General features: G+C 43.2%; 1 protein-coding gene across 1 annotated transcript in view; it reads right to left on the bottom strand.

Annotated features, from left to right (window-relative positions):
- Window positions 1–7,968: 7,968 nt before the first annotated feature.
- The window catches only part of DRD4 (dopamine receptor D4), a 41,818-nt gene continuing 27,888 nt past the window's right edge, over window positions 7,969–21,898 (bottom strand). The window contains exons 3-4 of the mRNA XM_084828584.1: window positions 14,599–15,152; window positions 7,969–8,652 (exon numbers count right to left, since the gene is read on the bottom strand). Of these exons, the coding sequence (XP_084684710.1) occupies window positions 8,450–8,652; window positions 14,599–15,152 (757 nt within the window). The 3' untranslated portion in view covers window positions 7,969–8,449. The remainder of the gene's footprint in view (window positions 8,653–14,598; window positions 15,153–21,898) is intronic.

Here is a 21,898-nt window from a genome sequence, read left to right on the forward strand (position 1 = left end):
ATCCCAGCCAATCAGAACCATCATTCTGAGGGGGGGGGCAAGTGGGTGACATTTCATGGCCCAGAGTCAGCCAATGAGCTTCATGGTTGAGTGGGAACTAGAATCCGGATCTTTGAAGTCCCAGTCCAACACTCTAACCGCTACACCACACTGGCTCTCCCAGTGTTACTCTGTGTTACTCACTGAGACCTCACTGGGTGGATTCAATGGCAGGATAAGATCAGGGGTCTGTTTTAAAATTGTACAGATGTTCACTCTCCAATTCATTAAGGGAGAAGAGGATGGTGATGGAAGGTATGTGTGAACAGCTGAATGGGGCTTGTGAGTTCCCAGACCTGCTTTTGGTAAGAAAATGCAAATGGAAGTTGTCAAGGAGAATTGGTGGGTGGGAGGAAGGGAAGGATACTTAACTCCTCAGACTTTTACAAATTATCCTCTGGAAATGCCATCGCCACTACTGTCCTGCTGTCATCCCCTACCTCCGTTCCCACCCAATCAGCCAGCTCATTTCCAGTTTCAGTATCCAGCCTGGGGGAAAATATTAAAAATTGCTGGTGTGGCTGAGGGGTGAGGGAGAAGCATTTGTATGGGTTAACTGGTGGGTGGGGGATGGGTTAAGTATCTCAATGGGCTTTTCAGTTCTTCCCTGCAAATGCTGCCCCCCCCACCGCGCCAATTTCTACATTAGTATTACGAGAGGAACATGGCAGTTTTTGTTTTTGTTCATCTTCCCAATTCCCAGGTCTTCTCGTATGACCAGTATAGTGGACAAAATGTCCAGAAGTGCTGTGCAGTTTGCCTAATCTAAACTCAGCAGGGCATGGCGCATGTGAGAGGCTAAACGTCTTCATGACACTGCAGCATGACACTCCTGCTGGTGGTGTCCTGTGGGTGCAGTTCCATATACCAGCTGCAATTAGTGGTACGAAAAAACAATCCACGTAGGGGGTAAAATATATATGTGGTGTGAGTGCTGCACATGAACAAAGGCAAAGATGACTCAGCATGGTTGCTGCTGTTTCTGCAGAGCATCCCTGACAGGACTCAATCGAACAAGATAGGCTTAGCGCCTGAGATTGCTATTGCAGACATGCCCCCCCACTCCCAGTTCGTTCGTTCGTTCGTTCATTCATTCATTCATTCATTACATTTCTATATCACCCAATAGCAGAAGCTCTTATTCATTATTGATTTGCCAGGATGGTGTTCAGTTTGGGGCAATAGAATTCAGGATGATTGTTGACATACTTTAAAAGAGATAAGGAACACAGGAAGCTGCCTTATACTGAGTCAGATCATAGGTCCATCTAGCCCAGTATGTCGACACCATCACAATGAGCCACAATATGCACAAGGAAAATGATTGGCAGAGGGGTATCCATGTTAGTCTATTGCAGAAAAAACAACAAAGAGTCTAGTGGCACCTTCAAGCATGACAGAGCTGCTGAGCTTGGGGTCAAGGTAGGGCGACCTTTTCCCTTCCTTTTGGGGCTGGAGGCACTTTCCGTTACTTTGGGGCTGAGGAAAGGTGTGTGTGTGTGTGTATAGGATGAACTCAGAAATCCTATGTAGGTCTACTCAAAAGTAATTCCCACTGAGCTCCATGTAAGTGTGCATAGGATTGCAACTTTAAATTGGTATTGTGTTGTGCTTCTGTGGATTGGCTTTGGAATTCAGACCCTTTCTCTGCTTCGTACTCAGTTTCTTAGGTGAATGACTTGTTTTTTGACTAGCCAGGCCCCCATGGCAGCCATTTTGTGACTAGACGCAGCCTCTGCGGGAGCCATTTTGTGGTGGTACCTAGAACAGTTTTTCAAATCCCCAAATGTGCCCACACAGGTCCAAAACGGTTGGAGACCCCTATCTTAATGACTAGCACATTTATTCTGGCATAGGCTTTTGTGGACTATATTCCACTTCATCAGATGCATACAGTGTTATGGAGAGTTTCAGGTTACATACAGTCCATGTGGTGATGGTGAGCTTCTTGACAACGGGCTTTTATCCTGTGATCAAGATTGGTTACTCATGGAAGTTTGCGGGTCCTTTACATGACACCGTCAAGCTCCAGGCCTCTTCTGTGCTTTGTGTCCTTTATCCTGGTTTTTTAAGACCGCAGATAATGACCAATGTAAATAGGCCGAGTTGATTTTTTCTGTGAAAAGAGGATGTGGAGGTATAACACCACCATCTAGTGGCTATATAATGAAACACATAGAGCTTTCAGATAAAGGAACTCCCCTGGGGGGGAAAAACAGAAGTTTGTGAGAAAGAGCCATCTTAATCCTGCAAAGAATACGGAAGCAGAAGCCGCAGTAAAATTGCAGGATAAAAAGCCTGGTGTGGAGAAGCCTGGTGAAGAATTGTAAACAGTGAGGTCAGAAAAGAATTAAGTGCAGAAAGTACTGGCAGTCACAATCACATTATTAATTGTGATAATTCACAGTGCCGTTATTGCTGATAGCACAAACATCTCTTATATTCCCTTTTCTTTTAAACACAGCTGTGGAGACTATAAGCTGCAGCAGAAGATCAGTATGGGAAGCAACACAGGGGTGCCTTGACCCTTTCCCTTCCTATTGTTCTTCTTTAAAAATTATCTCCCCTGCCCCCTTCAAATGTTCCTTTTCACTCCATATATTTTTCTCTGAAGAGGGAAAATCAACTTAGGGAGAGCCATTTTTACCAGAAAAAAACTCTAGCAGAGGGGAAAGGGTTAAGATAAGAAGGCTTTCACCTGTATGCCAGTCTTCTACTGGAGCTTGAAGCCTCCACCACTTTTCTTTTGTAAAAAGAAGGGGAAAACGTATTTGAAAAACTACACAGAACTCAGCATCAAGTACAGTTCGACTTCTACAAGGGTGATTTGAAACTGCCTGAAGACCAGCAATTGAGGAACGGTTACCTGGGTATGTTCAAGATTTAAATCAGCTTTCCCTAACCTGGTATCCTCCAGATACATAGAATTACAGCTCCCATCATCCTCAGCCACCAATGGCCATGTTGTAAATGTTCTACAATCCTGTGTGGTTGTAGAACAGTTAAACCAAGGATGTCCACACAGGCTGTATTCCAATCAAGCTCTCTACGTATGTTTAACTATCTGAGGGACGTATTAGTTCCTGGGCGTACAATAAAACTCTGCCATGTTCCCTTTAAATAACCCCTGCTGCGCATCCAAGGTAATGAAGAGATTGGCCTAGCTTGAAAATTGGCTTTCCTGTGTTTCCTCCCTTGCTTTATTACCCTGATGGACTGTCATGAAGCCACAGGAGGCCCCTTAGAAGCAGTATTGCAAGAGCTTATTGGGAAATAGAAATCATAGTAATATTTTTGAAATCTTCAGTAGGAAGCATGCCCATGGTTTTATATAGAGATCAGCAAAACATTTATTTTTTCTCTTTAATTTTCTCTTTAATCAGTTGGGCATCCTGTTTGTTCTTGCTCTGTCTGGGACAGGATGACACTGTCTGAATGGTTTGAGTTAAACTGCAGGGATGGTGATTCCAGGAGTGAATGTATTTTAGTGAATGCAGGATTTTCGCCTGACCTTAAAAGTCTTGGGTTCCTTCTATATTACATTTCTCTTTTTACTCTCTTTCTCTAGTCAGATGGGTGGTGAGTTTTGCTTTTGGGGAGCATGCAGATCCCATTACCAAACGGAAAAATAAAATCCAAAATTACAGTACCCTGTTGTTTTAAATTTTGGCAGTAAAGGGCCAACTAGCCTAGAGAGCAGTTACTACTTCTCTGAAAAATAAGAAGTCATGCCTGTTTACTTTCCCGTTTTGCCAGGGTTTGTATTATGTTTGACCAGAGTATGGTGGCTATAGGCATGCTTTTGGTCATACCAAAATCCAGGGGCTGCTATAATTTTGGTGGGATATTACTGTATGTGTGTGAACATATAGCAACATTGAATATAACAATTACAAAAGCATTCCAGTCATCTCTTCAGAATCCACTCCCTGCCCCCTTTCGTCCCCTACAACTCTGCCTACCTCTCAGCCTCCCCTCGATAAGTAGCAGGTCCAAAATTTACCCCCTGCAAAAACAAAAACCTACGCAAAGTAAAGGAATATGCATTTTTATTCTCACTTAGAACACACCTCTTAATAGTTGCACAATTTTATAAATGTATAGTTTTCCCATGTGACCATGTCACTCTCTCACATGCTGCTTGTGCGGATAGGTCTTGAATCCATTGGTCTAAATCTGGGGGTCGCTTTGACTTCCAATGTTTGAGGCCCAAGCATTTAGCTACAAAGACTCCTGCATGGAACCACAATGTGTGTGACTTCATTAATTTCCAGGCATTAGGAATTAATCCAAGTATTGCGTGGATTGTCCTAATTGCACGTCACATACTGGGGGTCATGTTTATACATTTGTTGACCTCTGGCCAGAATGGTAACTGCATTGGACATTCCCACATATGGAATAGCCCTGCCCCCATGTTAATAAAATGCCAGCACTTGTTCTCAGTAGTTATCCCAAGTTTACAAAATCTCACTGGGGTCCAGTATGCCCATAAAATAAATCTGTGTTGTACCTAAGATCCATAGATAGTTGATCTGTGTTATTGCCCCTTACCACTGTGGCTGAATGTATTTGTATTCCCATGTCCATACCCCAGTCCTGTTTGGACTTTTCTAAAGATGGGATGCTATTAGCCTGTGCTGCCAGAAAAATGCATAGTTTCAAAAATACTTTAAATGATTCTAAAGGCATTGAGATATCTGGGGTTTGCAAGACAGCAAGTACATGCAAACCAGATGTTTTCTTAATATAACATAACTGTATGCGTGTGCCATGCAGCTGAAGGTGGGAGCTGATATTCTGCTTACAAGGCCATGAATGTCTTCGAAGTTGATTTTGTTTGTTAGTTATTGTTTTATCATTTGAATTCCTTTTTCTGCCCAGGCCTTTCACATCATTTAACTGTGGCCAATCAATGTATGTGGATTACACCGCAGTATTATGTCTTCATGGGAGAAAAGGTCAAATTGTAGATGCCTTCTTAAGTCCCCAGGGAGTAAGTAAAACTTGTATTACATTGATATCTGAACTATAGGTACAGATTTAGTTAGAGCAGACCTGTTGAAATCAAGGCCATCAATGGCTACTGGTCATGATGGCTATATATTACATCCAGTTATCAGAGGCAGTGCTGGGGAACACGAGCGAGATGATGCTCTTCCACTTGTGTTCTACTTGTGAGCTTTTCACAGGCAGCTGGTTGACCACTTTGCAAACACTTTCAGTTTGATGTTTTAAATCTGTTACTGTATTTTAAATCTTCACATTGCTGCTAGGTTTTATTTTGGTTTTTACTTTTATTTTAAACTATAGTTTTAAACATTTATATTGTATCTTGTGTTGTATTTTATGGTTTTATTTGTTGTGAACCACCCAGAGAGCTTCAGCTATTGGGTGGTATAGAAATGTAATAAATAAATGTAAAATCAGTAGACAGATAGACAGAATGCTGGACTAGATAGGCCTTTGGTTTGACCAGGATGGCTGTTCTTGTTCGTCATGACTAACATCTTAAAATTGTTTAAATTTGAGGCGGTTTTATAATTTGTTGATATTGAATGTTATTGTTTTATATTGTAAACGGCCTTGGGAAGACCAGGATTTTTGAAAGTCATGTAAGAAAATTATTGTTGTTGCTGCTATCATTATTATTGGTAGTAGTAATATCACTCCATTTTGAGACCAGTTAAATCTGACTCCATCCCTTCACCACCTTATACTGGCACCCACTGACGGGGTTTGCACAATTGGCAAGCTGTTAACAAGCCACAGTGGCTTGTCAGCGACACTGCTCATGCCAGGAGGATTTGCAAAATTACCCTCAACAGCGTGGCTTATCATGTTAAGTGAACCTGGCCAGGGTGACTTTTTGCCATAGGTAACAAGCTACCCAGAACCCATGGGCTGTTGTAGGGTTCTGTCTGGCTGGGTTTGTACAGCTGATAAACTGTGCTACCAAGGGTATTTATGCTAATCCAACTGCACGTGTGGCATAGTTAACAAGCCACGGTGGCTTGTTAACCGCCTGCTGATCTGTCTCCTCTGTTATGACAGAAAGATTTTCACACTTCATGAAATGCAGGCTGATACTGTGATCTGACAAATTTTGGGTGCAACAGATATTATGGTTGACAAGATACTGCCCTGACTGCCTTCCATGTTCAAAACCTACCAAGTGTCTAAGCCCCATCAGGAAAACATCTAAATGCCACACAAGATTTTTCCCTAAAGGCAGGGTCCTCTTTCCGTTCTAGGGATTCCTGAATCCCAACTTAGCACATTCAGTGCAAGGCTACCAGTACTAGCAGTCCCTAGTGGGATGGTACACTATCCATGAAAAGGTGCCAAGAGGCAGGTGCTAGAAGCTTGGCTGAGGGCACAATCCTGTGCATGTTTAGACAGAAAAATGACCTACAACTCCCAGCATGCCCCAGCCAGTATGTCTGGCAGGAGAATGCTGGGAATTGTAAGGCTTTTTTTGGTCTAAACATGCATAGGAGTCTGCCCGTAGAACTTTTCTATATAAGGCATTTATTGTGCATTCATCATTCCCTACTCACGGTTATTTATGGGGTTTTTTCTGACATCATGACCTTCCAGTTTAGCTTCTGTTTTTAAACAGCACTTTCAGAGAGATTTTTTAGAGCAGGGGAAATGCTGTATTATTTCTGAAAGAATACCTTTTCCACTTGTATAATTGTGCTATTCCGCTATACCACAGCACTACCTAGAGATTATGTATGGGAAAACAGGAAAAAACCCACTCTTCATGTAATGCACAGAACTCATTTCTGCGACAAAACCAAAAGCAGACACAGTGGGTTAACAGCTTCATGTAGAAAAGCTCAGAATGGTTTAGACTGATGGAATGAGCATTAGGACAGAAAAATGGTTTTATTCAGTATGGTCTGCAGGTAGCTCCACAATATTTTTCTCAAAAACAAGTAAGATTTTCAGTATGATCCTTAGTATAACATCCCCAGCCAGATGCAAATCATGGTAAGCAGGAAGGGGCACATCTGTTCAGGACTAAGGTTTTGCATCTCCTTCTGACATTATTTTATCCATCCCATGCTTCCTTCTCAGGGTCTGTTCACTTACCACTTTTTGGTCTCACCTGTGAGAATTCCTATGAGGAGATCCCCAAGCAAATGAAGGATATTGCTCTCTAGTGGCCTTATTCCAAGGATCACTGGCAAATAGCCTCCATGTCTTCACCATTCTCATAATGTTTCACGGGCTCAATTCACAGGGGTCATTGTGGGCAAAGTCAAAGCATGGGTAAATGTAATCTCAACATTTATTTCTGACCAGTGGCCTTTAAGGAGTTAGGCTCACCATTTGTTTATGTCATACTTCCTCGTGTTGTATTTGTGGAGACCACAGAATTCCCACACATATGTACCATCATAACTCTACATACATGATTAAAACACTTTTGCCCTGACCTAGCAAGGGAGAACAATGCAGAGAAGCAGCCACAGCTGATGAAGTGGCATATATGCACCTATATCATGATGCGCATCTGGGCCCTATTGAACTATGCCTTTGATACAATGCACATCCTCTCTAAGACATGCACAACATTAGTTGTCGTGCATGACTACTCTATGTGACTAAAGCTGGACTGTGAGTAAATGTATATATGTAGCCTGGATGCCCAGTAGTTTAACGCTCTGCTTGGACCATATAATGCATACCTTATAAACATTCCTATGGCATGCTTTGTTCCCATGGTGCATGGTTGTTCAGGATCTGGTGAAAAATTTACTATGCTTCTTATTGAAGTTTGGAACTGGCCACTGTTACTGTTTATGATAGTGGAATGTATGTTTGTGTCCCCTGTCCCATCTCTATTTATTCAACTTTTTTGCCCATTCCTTGCAAAGGGCTCGAAGCAGGAATAAGCAACTTCTAATGGTTATTTTTAAAATCTTTATCAAAAACATCAAATGATAATACTAATATTACAGATCTTACAAGATCACCGGAAGGTATTTGTACTCTTCTTTGAGGTTGCTATAAGTGTGGGGCAACCATCATGACTGCCTCTTTACACAAACGTCCTGCATGAACAGCGCATATAGATGGAAAACTCAAAAGAGGGCTCTCTGTTAATGTTGAAGATTATAAAGGGAGGTGGTACACTGGTTTCAGGCCATTTTGGCAGTCTCGCCAAATATGCAGTAGCCTCAGTATTATTTTAAAGGAGTTATTTAAAAAGACAATCTGTGCTGTTGATAATTCTTGTGCTTTCCAAAGAGGAAAAAGACTGAAACACACATTAATGTAGCAATAAATAAAACTTTAATAAACTATACAAAGAAGTTAATTTGTCTGGCTCTTTGCACTGTGCAGTACACTCTGTTCTATATTCAGAGTCCAGTTCTATATTTAGAATCCAGCAGCATTAGCAGAAGATGTGCAAAACTTTGCGGAAGTAGTTCCTAAACTCAGTGTTGAAGACAGTGTAGATAATAGGATTGAGGGCGCTATTGACGTAGCCCAGCCACGTGACGATGCTGATGACTTCACTGGGAATAATGCAGGAGTCACACAGTGCTCTGGTTATGTGGACCACAAAGAAAGGAGTCCAACAGAAAAGGAAAGCACCTATGAGAGAGAAAAGAAAAACTGAGTTTTGACAGCTACAGGCTCCCTATGAAACCAGGAATCAGTTACTTAGTTCTTCATGCCTCCGTTTCTCAGAAGCAGAAGAGCTTCAAGCTGTGAAGAAGCCAAACTACTGAAGCATAGCCCTGAGCCCCTTAGAAAGGCTTCGTGTTTTCTACAATGTGATGCTGCAACTTCTAGCTTCCTGCCTGAGTTCTTCTCACTTGACAGTGTTAGCCCTATAATATGGACTTCTACTTCCTTTTTCTAGTTCCTGATTTAAATGTGGCACTGGGGGAGTAAATCAACAACAGCAAACAAACAATTCCTGTTCTATGCGAGGGGTGTTGAACCTTGTATTAAGCCAGAGTTCCTTGTTACATTCAAACCTGGAACTTAGGTTTAATGTTAGTAATGTGATCTTCACTTATTTTCCTGGTTTGTTACCTGACAATAAATCAAAGTTCCCCAGTTCAAATGTAATAGGCAATGCTGGCTTAATATAAGCCAGAATATTCATGCCAAAGCTGGTGCATGACAGGAGGTGGTAAGGACAGTTTGGCTCCTACGCTCATTCCCAGCTTCCTAAACCATGGTTTATGAATGACTATCTGAACCGGGCTTAAATCTTAGATGCAGGAGACTCAGTGACTGATTTGGCCATATGTGGATAACCATGGAGTACAGACACAATGTGATCAGACTGCCATTCAACATGCAACAGGTCTCCTATGTTTTTACAGTTGGGAGAATTTCAACAGATGCAGTTTCTTCCGCCATAATATAACAGTGGTAGGAAAAGCTGCAATCTGTTAAAATCACCCTTCTACACCTGATAGCCAGGGCAGAGAGGTCCTGTTTTGCACTGAATGTGGTGACTCTATTCTATACACTCCCACTTTGACAGAAGAACAGCTGATGGCATACAATACAGTGCCTGACAAAGGCATTCTGACAGGTCATAAACATTTTAGCCAACTTCTGTGTTTTTAGGCTGAGTGCTCTTCAGCAGACAGGTACTCTTTACTGCTCAAAAGTGGGATGGGGGGATCTGGTTATAATTTTAAGTAATGGCTTGGAAAACCTGTGAGTTTAGTCCTACAATTAGCAGAAAAGCCTCCAAAGAAGGAAATTATGGTGGGGGCAGGGAGGAGGGAAAAGCCCTTAAGGCACTAACTGCTGGAGAGAAAGATAGAGATTAGGGCCCCCAGCAGTCCATTAGATGACCATTTAGTTTGACCTGGATAAGGCTGGCCACAGAACAGTCTTTGAACAAAAAAAGGGTAGGGTTCAGGCACAGTCTGGCTCACTCATAATTTCAAATATTTTTGACAATAATGTGTCCCATCTCTCTTGCTTGTCTTGCTGGTGAAATTTCATCTGGAATGGCTGAAAAGTGCCACCAATTCTCAGTAAAAGCATATGTCTCCATTAAAATAAATTTAAAGTGAATAGACTCTTAAATCAAGAGCGAGAGCTACTTCTCACAATATGGTTGCCACATGGCTGCCAGCTGAAATTGCCTCTGTGGGCCACTCCCCACAGAAAGCTCTTTCACATGTACCAGCAAACAATACAAAAGGCTTGGTTGAGGCACAGAGACAAAACCAGTGAAGTCCAACTCCTGTTGTGAGGAAGGGGATACAAAACAGTTTTCCACATAGAGCAGATGCCACATGGATAGAGTTTCAAGAGGCTCCCACATGGTGGATGTATTGTGAAAAGCAGCCCTTAAACATGGACTTGAGACACCTAGTTTAAATCCCAACTCTGCTGTGTGTAAAACAGGAACAGTAGCCTCTCTCTTAGGGTGGTTTAGTTATAAAGGTGATCACTGACTGACTGCACAGAGAAAAAGACTGTAAAGCCATTTTCAAAACTGGCCCCATTGGGAGTTTGGGCTCTGGCATGATTTGTATATATGGGTGGATCTGTTAGAAGTAATCAATTGTGAAATCATTGATTGCAAGCAATCTAATCTTCATTATACAAATACCTTTCACTGACATGCAGACACAGACTAAAAGGCTGTTCTCAAACTGACTACAAACGGCCTGTCACTGGTAACTGGTCACCATTGTTGCTACAGAAACAATGCAGACAGCACCCTTAGCACTGAGTAGCTCTCAGCTTAACACCTGCCATCAAAGGAGGACCAGTTTAGAGCACCCAGGGTAGAATAATTTCATTTCATTTATTACATTTTTATACTGCCCAATAGCAAAACCTCTCTGGGTGGTTTACAAAGATTAAAACCCTAAAATACAATATAATAATACAATATAAAACCAATGTACAAAAATAAAACATTTTAAACAATCAATAATAAATCCCAGGAACCATTAATAAACTTATCATACGCTGTCAAATGCCTGGGAGTAGAGGAAAGTCTTAACCTGGTGCTGAAAATATGACAATGTTGGAAGAAGTAATGTCATCTATTTCTCACAATGATTTTTACCATCTCCTGCCTCTTCCCCCTGTATCAGCTCTGCATACTCTGATATAACATAAATCTAAAATTTGTGCTTCAATTGCATAAATGAATGGAATCTGTACCTAGTGCAGACCACAGAAACTTGGAATATGTTGTATGTAAGGTATTATAGCGCCCAGTCTGTTACCAAGTGTGCAAATTAATCTACTACTCGTTATGTTATCCTTCTATTTATTAAAATAGAAGGATCTAAAGCTAAGCTCACCCATATTATTTTGTCTTTTGTCAACTATCAGCAGATAACAAGTACAGCCTGTTCCTCTGCTCCTCAACACAGCTGGGCATCTCTATGTGACTCGAATGGAGAAAGAGATCCCAACAGCCATTTGCGGAAGAACCAGGCTAGCAAATCTATTTGGAGCATGTCATGCAAAGGTGGGATCCCTGATTCTTCTCTTTTATCAGGGACTACTGCTCCAAAACCTGAAGAGGAGTCTGAATAGATCGTAAGGGAGGATGAATCATGCATGAAATTAAACATGACTACTGGAATATCTGAAACAGCTATGTGCTGAAAGATTCCTGCTGCTTATCACTCAAACTATCCTCATGGCAGTAATAAAATTGTGATATACTGCTTAACTAAGCAGACAAAGGCAGAAGTTCTAACAGGACTTCTGGGGGAGGTACAGAGGGTAGGGAAATCAGCTGATCTAGATAGGAGGTATGAGACCAGTGGTGGAAGGGATTGCACTCCCCCAAAGAGCCAGGTCCATAGTTTGGGAGTTCTGGATTCTGCACTATCGATGGAGGCACAGATGGCATCAGTTGCCAGGGGCGCCTTTTATCTGCTTTAGCTCATTTGCCAGCTGCATCCATATCTAGAGAAAGCGGACCTTGCTCCAGCCATTCATGCCCTGTTACATCCAGACTAGAGTACTGTAATGCACTCAACATGCCTTTGAAGATCGTTCGGAAGCTACAGTTGGTGTAGAAAGCAACCACTCAGTTGCTTGGGGCACTAGGCGATCGGCGCATATAATACTGATCTGTAACAGCTGCATTGGTTGCGTGTGTGTTTTGGGGCCCAATTTAAAGTGCTGGTATTTACCTTTAAAGCCCCAAGTGGCTTAGGACCAGGTTAATTGAAGGACCACCTGCACCTGTATAAACCTGTGGAGGCCCTAAGATTTGCCACAGAGGACCTGCTCAAGGGCCTGTCACTTTAGTCCATCTGACTGGCAGCCACAAGAAACAGGGCTTTTTGTGATGGCCTCAACCTTCTGGAATGCCTTTCTGTGGGAGGAATGCCTGGATCCAACTCTGACTATTTTAAAACAGTCCTTAAAGACCTGGATGGTTCAGTCTGCTATTAATCAATGCTGGTCTACATTTTAGTTTTAACTGCCACTGATATTTATTTTTGGTTTGTATTGAAATGAAATGCTGCTTTAGTGAATTTGATATATATTTATGGTGTTTATTTTGTGAACTGCATTGAGACGGCTTTTGCCTTGAAAGGTGGTTAAAAAAAAAAAAACATTTCCAATAAGTAAATAGGGGCAAAAAGTGTGTCGTATCCATTTTCTAAATCCTCAGGCAGGAGAAGATTCAGAGTCAGGCTGAGCTGGATTTTTGTGGGTGAACATAGTCAAGCAAAACAAAAAGGAGTTTCAGGGGACTTGAAATGTTCTCTGAAAGACCCCCCAAAAGCTTGACTTTTCTGCACTTCATCTACCTCCTTAGCAGCTGTTCTGGTTCATTAGACATAAACAAGCCTCGGAGGGTTCCTCTGGCTGGTGACATGATTTAGCCAATCAGTGATCATGTAGTGAGCGTGATGACATCATGCTTCCATGTAGCAACTCAGATTTGACATGGGGCTCCTTCACACGGAGCTTTTATCCTGCTATTGAGGTTGCTCACTCATGGAAGTTTGTGGGTCCTTTTCATGATGTCGTTAACCTCCAGGGCACATCCAGAGCTATTTCCTGGTTATTCCATCTGAAACAGATCCAGAACGAATGAACCATTTTTTAAACTTGGAAGGTAACGTGATTTAAACAACTACTAGATGACGCTGTTTCATTGAGTTCTATGGAACCTTGAAAATTAAAAGCCTCCCCTCTCATCAGTCATGTGGTCGCTGTCTGGGAGCCTGCAATAAACGCAGAAAGGCTCCAGAATGGGAGGACTGCAGGGTTTTTCTTTAGTGTAAAGGCAGCTTAAGTGATAATATCACAAAGCCAAATCACAGTGAAAATAAACCTTCCTTCTCTCCTTCTGAATGGGAGAACATTTTTTGGCCCATTTCACAGGCATCCAAATTATCACCAAAACGGGGGAAGAGATTTTATAGGGCCATTTCCCCCCCACTAAACTCAATCTTCCCCCATTTCAACTCAGCCCCTATTCAGACAGGAGCATTAGAGTCTTTTGTCTGTACTCTAGCTCCTAAGATTATGAAGTCTTCCAGAGCTAGAGAGCACCAGTTATAAAAGTAGTGGTGCAAAAGTTGGACTTTTTTGGGCTCTTTAAGACAAAGTTCAGTGATGGGCAAGTCTCCTCATACTGAAATTGGCAAAAACTGGTAACACAGAGGGTTGAGGCAAAGACTGTGAAGCACGTTGAACAATTAAGAGTACTCAGTTCAGAGCTTGATTTGAGACTCAGCCCTTGAATAAATGAAGAAAAAGTAAAAACTGAGCACATGCAGAATTCCTTCTTTTACTGTTATGTCACCTTGCAACCCACACTTATCTGGGATTAGTGGTATGGGTTTTCAAGGAAGAGGATGTGACTTCCAGGTAGGGTTGAGCCACTGGAACCTCTCAATTTAGAAATGGAACACTGGCTTGGTTTAATATAAAATCAAAGAACTGATAACATATTGAGTAAACTCTCTGCCATGTACAGTTTTGATGAATGCTTGTGTGGACTGTATACAGTGACATCTGTTTGCAAAGCAACTGAGGTAACTGCTTTGGGATCCATGAGTTCCCTTGTTCATCTCAGGGAAAGTGGTTAACCAAGAACCAGAGACATGGCAATGCTAAAACCACCTCGGCAGAGGTTCTGCCACTTTTCTCAGCCTGGAGATGTGGCAGTGGAGGAGGGTTTGCCTGCTTAATTTCTGCAGGCCATACAGCTGTAAGAGGTACACAGCCTCTCTCAGGAGAAAAACTGGCAGTCTACAGCCAAAATATACAGAAGTGTGTGTGTGGTATGAAGGGAGACATACAGAGGACTCAGTCTCCTCAACACCATACCCCAACCTTCTGGTATTTTTCTATAGCCAGCCATCTATCAGCACTCTAAGGTTAAGAGACATGACACGAGGACACAAAAAAGGCAGTTGAGTCATGATGTGCTTATTAAGAGTTCCAAATGCCTCAATCCATAGCTGAACCCCTGTTCTTTTAATACCAAGTTCCTAACGCCTTTTGAATCCTGACTTGAACATCTGGTGGTTCACAATCCCGTTAGTAACCAAAATGTTGTACACTTACCAACCACAACAGGAAGCACCTTCATAGCCTTCCTTTCCCTGCCATTGATTTTAGCATGCTTCCTTTTGAGTCTTCCATGTGGTGGATATCTGAGGTGTGGGTAGGACACCGTCTGAATGCCATTGTTCATGTAATCCCTTGGAAATGAGCACTCAGAGTGAGCATATAGGTTGTGCTCCTCTGACTTGATCTCAGCCTGGTTCCTCTCAATGACAGGGGGTGGACAGTATAGCCGCCTATTGCCCAAGTAGATGCTGCTCTTCAGCTTGGCTTTCCGAGCCTCCTCCCAACGCCGAAGTCCCTGGAACATGGCACAGTAGAGGACCAGCATGACAGGGCAAGGAATAAAGAAGGAGCAGATGGAGGAGTACACAATATAGTTGTTATCCTCCAGCTGACACAAAGTGGGGTCTCGGTCTGGAACATTGTTGAGGCCAAAGATGACTGGGGAGGCCACAGCAAAAGCAAAGATCCAGGTGGTGGAGATGAGGACCATCTGCCGGAGGTCAATTTGTCGCCGGTTGTAGTTCAGTGGAACGGAGACAGCAATGAACCTGGATGACAGAAAACGGGGTGAAGCTGCAAGGCTCCTTGTGGGAACTTACTCAGCGGATGATGCTGACCTAGAAGAACCTCTCAGACTCTTATGAAATCATAGAATAGTATCATAGAATAGTAGGGTTGAAAGGGGCCTACAAGGCCATCGAGTCCAACCCCCAACGTCAATGTGTGAATTAGCCATCACAGCTGAAACACAGCAGAGCTTGTGTTGCCTACCCCCAGCCTATGCTTTCTGGATCACAGTGTACCCCGTGCTATGGGGCGTGTGTGTGCGTGTGCACGCCTGCAGAACAAAAACACTGAGAAGATTCATACAAGCCAACCTGGTTATGTGCTGCAGACGAAGGCATTGCCCATCTCGGGGGAGGGTGGGAATGCCTTCCCCTACTCCAAATTACAGTGATCAGTCAGGGGCAGTCCACGCATACATAGACATCATCCTACTTCTGGGGAGGGACTGTAGCTCAGTGGTAGAGCATATTCTTTGCATGCAGAAAGTCCCAGGTGCAAGCTCTGGCAACTCCAGGTAGGGCTGGAAATATTCCTGCCTGAAACCCTGGAGAGCGACTGCCAGTCAATGTCAACAATATTGGACTACATGGACCAAGGGTCTGACTTCCTATGATAAGGCAGCTTCCTATGTCCTTGTCCCCTCTCCCCCTGCTCCCAACTCTCCATCCTTTTATGCCAACATATCCCTGCCTCTGACCTTCATTCATCCAGTTCCCTTTTGCCTGCTCCCTAAAACAGCTCCACCTTTTCTCCCTTGCTGCCCCATATACCTGGAAATGCCTCGCAGAACACCTCCATGATGCCACCTCAATTCCTTCCTTCAAATCTTTGCTTTGAAACCCACTTTTTCCATAAAGATTTTCATACTGCCTCCTAGTTGCTGTACCCTAGTATAACTAAGCCTAAGGACATGTACTCATTTACCCCTGGTTCCCTTTGATGTCTTTTTTTGCATCCATTTCTAGATAGCAAAACCCTTGGGGCAGGGACCTGTACTTTCATTCATTGTATAAATTTTATCTGTTATTTATGGAACACCATCCACTTACATGATGCTCCATAAACCAATAAATAACACAGACAGAATTTACACAAACTTTCTATCTCGCAGCACCTCAAACACAATGATTCTTAATTGAGTCAATTCATTCATTCATTTAGCTGAGAGACATCAAATGTACAATAATCAACTGAAGAAAAATTAGGTGATGTACATGCACATGTGAATCAAACCACAGTGACCTGTGAATGGGGCAAGATAGTCAGCAATACAGTATGGCTGAAATGCCTAGAATTTTTTTGCGAATGTAAAGCACATCTACAGTCCCACAATAAAGAACCTTGGAATAACAATCTCTGAACCTTGATGATCCAACCAAGCCCTGGCAGCTGGTACCCCAGGATTCTAAATGACACATCCTCCTTTCCTGACTTTGGGTTGGATCCAGAGTGCTCTTTCCATGAGGAGAAGAGCTCCTTTCATACATGGAAGGGACTGAGATGCAGTGGAGGTTCCTGCTGTAGGACGGGGTGGGGACTGATTTTCACTATTTCTGCCCCCCCCCCAGCCCCAAATGCCACTTCCCAAGCTGGGTCCCACAGCCCTCCAAGCAACTTTTCAGACAACATAGGGTGCTACAGAGGGAAGAAGGTACTGGCCTCCCTCTCCTTCTCCAGCGGGAGCATCTCATGGGCCAAGTCCCACTCAGTGGAACATAGGAAGCTACTTTATCCTGTGTCAGACTGTTGGTCCATCTAGCCTAGTATTATTAACACTGACTAGTAGCAGCTCTCCAGAATTTCAGGGAGGATTCCTTTCTAAACCTGCCCCAAAATTCTGGGGATTTGAACCTGGAACCTTCTGCATGCAGAGAATGTGCTCTACCACTTGGCTCTAGCCACTCACGGGACCTCTGCATCCAAGCCTCTCTGAGTGAACATACTCACATATTTAGTGAGAGTTGCCCAAAGGGATATCATTGTTTAAAGAAACAAATCTACGTTAAACATCATCTTCTAACCTAGTATTCAGAGAACAACTGTGGAATATATCTAGATTTACTTGAGGCTAAGTTTTCTATCAAAGATAGGAGAATCATCTATATATGGTTCATACATATAACAGCCAGTGAGGTAGTAAAAGTGTTTTTGAATGACACCATTTCAGACTGCAGGGTAGGGACTGAAGTGCATGGTTGAATGCTTCCCTGAACATTTAGAAAATTCCCTGTATATTAAAAATGAGCACATCACAAAGGAGGTTAGGTGCAAATTCTTTTCACTAACATCTAGTTTTCTATGTGCAGGGAAATCTTATATCATTCAATCAGACAATCTGGTATGTGTGGCCTGAAGTGCTACTACCCCTGTTTAACCACCTCACCTCAACTACTATTTGTGTGAACTTGTTCATATAGTTGGAGGGAAACCAAAATGCTCTCTGGTCCATCCCCTTATTGCACCACAGGCTCATCCAACTGCCCATCAGGCTTTTGCAATGAAATGTTGACTTTCTTTCATTATGGAGAAAGGATGCTTTATGGCAAAGGAGGGCCAACATTGGATGTGGGGCTGGACGATCCCCTACCCAACCCTCTGTGGCCCAAATGACATCAGGGTTGCTCTTCCAACCACCTCCACAGTCCCAATGACGATGGCACCACATTGGTCTCCCAAATGCATCCCCTGCTGCTGTCTCCAATCTGTGATTGGAGAGAATATTGGGGATTCCCACTGTGCAGAGCTCACATGCAGGGGAATACCCACTGTTACCACAGATTGGTGGAAACAAGGATTCCCACCCTCTAGAGGAATCCTGGAAGACAGTAGACCGGATGGGCAATCGCTATGGGCCAGATTAGGCCTGTGGGCCAGCGGTTGACCTCCTCTGCTTTATGGCCTTGGGCTAAGCAATCTCTGGGCTAAGGAACTGCATCTCGACACAACAATCAGAACTGTGTTCCATTGGTGGCAAGTGAAACACATTCATTGTATGTGGGCTGATTTTTTAAGAACACTGGGCCTCACTGTATTCCCTCAAGGGGAAAAAAGTCCCTGCCCCTCTTATGGTCACAAGATAAAAGTTTTTAGTACGCTACAGTAAACAAATTGGAGGTTACAGCAGGAATCACTGCTGGTCACCAAAACTGCTACAAGCAGTTAGTAAACCAGCCTATTAATAAGAATTAGCCTAGTGACTTACAAAACCTTCTTTGAATGATTGTCTAGAATACCCTTCCCCAACCTGGTTAAGCTACAACTCCCATCAGCAGCAGCCAGAATGGTTCTGATTCAGAACAACCTCAACTACAAAATTCACTTGACTTCATAAGACAAATAAGATATAATAATGGATTTATTGAAGATATGGAGGCTGTAACTGGGATTTACCTGTTATTAATCTTCAGTATAAAGTACGTTTTCTATTCTGTTATTTTGCTAACTTGCAGTGGCGGGCCAATTGAAATGTAAATTAAATTAATGTAATTAAATTCTTCATAACATCCATTGTACTAGGTGATTCTCAGGCCCCATATATGTATGATTTCATTATGAAAGTGATACCCTGCCATTCCTTCTCAGTATCTCCAGCTCATTTTAACTGAGCCCATTTGGAAGTCACAGGAAAAACAGCAACCTAGAGAACATTCATACCACACAGAAGGAAAGTACTGGTTACAGATATTCCCTATCCTGCTAGACTGCACTACTACACTGCTCCCTACATGGGACTGCCTTTAACACAGTTTGGAAACTACAACTGGTACAAAATGAGCCCACCAGAATGTTGGTTGGTGCTCCACAATTGGAGCTGGTTGGCAACTCCACCCTCAGAACTGGGGTGGAAGAGGGTAATCCCTGGATTCTGACTCAGAAAGCCAATTCTGGACATAAAATATGTGTATATCTACTCCTATTCATACTCCCCAGTTTCCATGCAGAATCAGTGCTCTATCTTTTTGCTGTGCCTTTCATTATCAGAACCTTTCAAAATCACTGTCGATTTTACAGGCTTCTCTACACCAGGCTTTTATCCCGCACCTTTACTGGGGCTTCTGCTTCTGGATTCTTTGCAGGATTAAGATCAGCTCCTTTACACATGCCTACAGGTGCTTTTTCAGGGATTTCCTTTCTCTGCAAATTCTATATATTTCATTATACAGCCACTAGATGGCAATGTGGTATAGCTGTGATATAACAAAATTGCATAATTACACAGCACCGATGGAGCACCATGCAGAGAAAAAAGTGCATTTTCCCCGTTAAGAAAAAAATCAGGATAAAGGTTATAAAGCACAGGAGAGGCCCTGGAGGTTGATGATGTTGTGTAAAGGACCTGCAAACTTCCATGAGTGACCAGCCACAAGCACACAATAAATGCCTCATGTAGAGAAGCCCCTACGATCTTTGCTGTAACTTGCAAAATCACTGTCGATTTTACTTTCAGCTGAATGGCTTTGCCGTAAGGCAAATGAAAACAGTGGTTCAAACACCAGCAACTATTCTTTGAAGGTACACAGTAAACTCTCTGCCACTGAGAGCCAATTTTCCTATTACTTGTGTTCTACGCAGATTGGGTGTTGTATACCAAAAAAAAGCACAACATAAAGTAAGATAAAAGCAATCAGTGTCAAAAGGCACACTTAACACAATATTCTTGTGCATCCTTTTTCTACATTATTATTTAGCTGTGCCACAGCACTTTCCAGTCTGCAAAGCCCTTGATAATCCTCATCTTGTTTATCCTTTCAACAATCCTCTACGGCATTTTAAAGCCAGAGCCAGAGGCCATGGTCACCCAGAGAAGCCCCCTTCATTAGATATTCCTTCATGCTAACCCCACCCACATTGTCCCCACCACCAGCCTTCACATGTTGAGAAGATTTGAAGGGGAACCAAAGTGTATTCAGCTTATTAGGCTTAGGATCCTTCCATGTGATTGGGAAACCTGAATGTGCAGGGTTCCCAATTGTCTGAAAGAGCTGAATGTGCATAGGTAGTCCCTTCAGACCTCCCACTCAACATGTGAAGGTTGGGGGTTGGAGCTGATGGGGAAATGGAAGGCCTGGGACCAGTGTGCATGACCCATTCCCCCCTTCATGCTTTCTTTTGTTTTGTTTTTAAGAAACAAGTATTTAATTTTAGAAACACAAGGTAACAATGATGTAACAACAAAAACATCAACATCTTTAACAGATGGAAGCATAACTTCTGAAGGGGGCTTGAGCTTCATAGTGAAGTATGGATTTAAACACAGCTCTGTCAATATTCTTATCCACTGTGCCACAGTGGCCCACCAATATGAATCGGTGTGTACCAAACTGTATCATGAGACTCAGACTTAAACTGAGATGCTATGGCTTCAAAAGAAGGTCTGATGAAAAGGCAGCCAGATGGATGGGGAAGAGAAGCAGATATTCCCACCTGAACGGGGATTCTTAGAAGTATGCTTAAGAACATGTAATTTGACCTTCAGCCTGCAGCAGGTGTACAGAACCCGCAGCCTGCTGTCCTAATCCGGCCTGCTGGGCTCCCAAATCCAGCCCGTGGGGCTTTCTTTGGTGGAATCCCTGCTGTTATCTCCAATCTGAGATCAGAGATAACAGTGGGAGTGGCAGTGCCAGCCAACTCGCTTCGCATGGTGTGTAGCAGTCCCACTGAGATGCTGGCCGAGTCCCTTTTTCCATGGAGTTACATGCCTCTCCCAGCACAGAAGAAGGCTAATATAGACAGGGGTGAGGTGGGGGCAATGACATCAGTGATATCATCCAGCCTGTGGAGGGCAATCTTTCCCACCACCACAAACCAGGTCTGGTCTACAGCTATTGAACTGGGCTTTTACTCTCCCTCCTGCCTTTATTGCTCTATTGTTATCTGGTTGATCCTGAAATCTTCACACCTTTAAAAGTAAGAAAATTTCAGACTTTAGGTGGATGGTTGTTATTCCTTCCACTACTGTTACTAAGAGGGACTCTCTCCAAGTCTCTTTCTTGATCAATCTGATGTCACTTTGCAGGCTGCAAAAATCCTGCCCTTACACAACAGGCTTCTAGGGATGAGAAGGTTGCAGTCCTTACCTGGGCAGGAGATAGGGGAACGCTCGTGTGTGTGTGTGTGCGTGTGTGTGTGTGAGAATATATTTATTTATTTGTAGATACATGCAAAGGACTCTAGGAATCTGTAGGTAGTGGTGGGATGGAATCTAATGTAGATGTGAAATCCCAACAGCTGAATCCCAAGATGGGCAGAGTGTCAGGAGCGCCCTTGCTGCCTTCTGAAATCCTCAAGTAGCCAGAATCAACACACAGATGATAGGGCTCTTTTCCAAGGCTTTATTTCCATTCAACCTAATGATGCTTACAGATGCTAATTGCCTGAGCCTAATGAGGGAAACTTAAGAGAGCTGCCTACCAGGGGTTTCTAGCCTTAGGGAATCAGTTGGTCTCCATTTTGAATGAAAGGGGGGGAAGCCTCTGAACTTAAGGGCTAGGAGGCGAGAGTCCATCCCTTTCCCGTGGGGCATCGGTGCACAGCTGTTAATGTCGCGCTAAGTGGGCTGAGCACCTCTTGGTGCCCTCCATCTCCCGCTTGTCCCTGCAACGGCGCCTTGCGTCCCGATGCTCCAGTTGTCCCTCCCTCTCCCTGCCAGGGTCACTGCCACTCTCAGGAATGTGAGCAGGGAGGGGCTCTCCCTCCGGCGGCGCCTCTGAACAGCGCGCAGGTTCCT

Source organism: Heloderma suspectum, chromosome 1, assembly GCF_057233095.1.
Source record: "Heloderma suspectum isolate Gila_16-S chromosome 1, 16-S_ref, whole genome shotgun sequence".
Taxonomy (NCBI): domain Eukaryota; kingdom Metazoa; phylum Chordata; class Lepidosauria; order Squamata; family Helodermatidae; genus Heloderma; species Heloderma suspectum.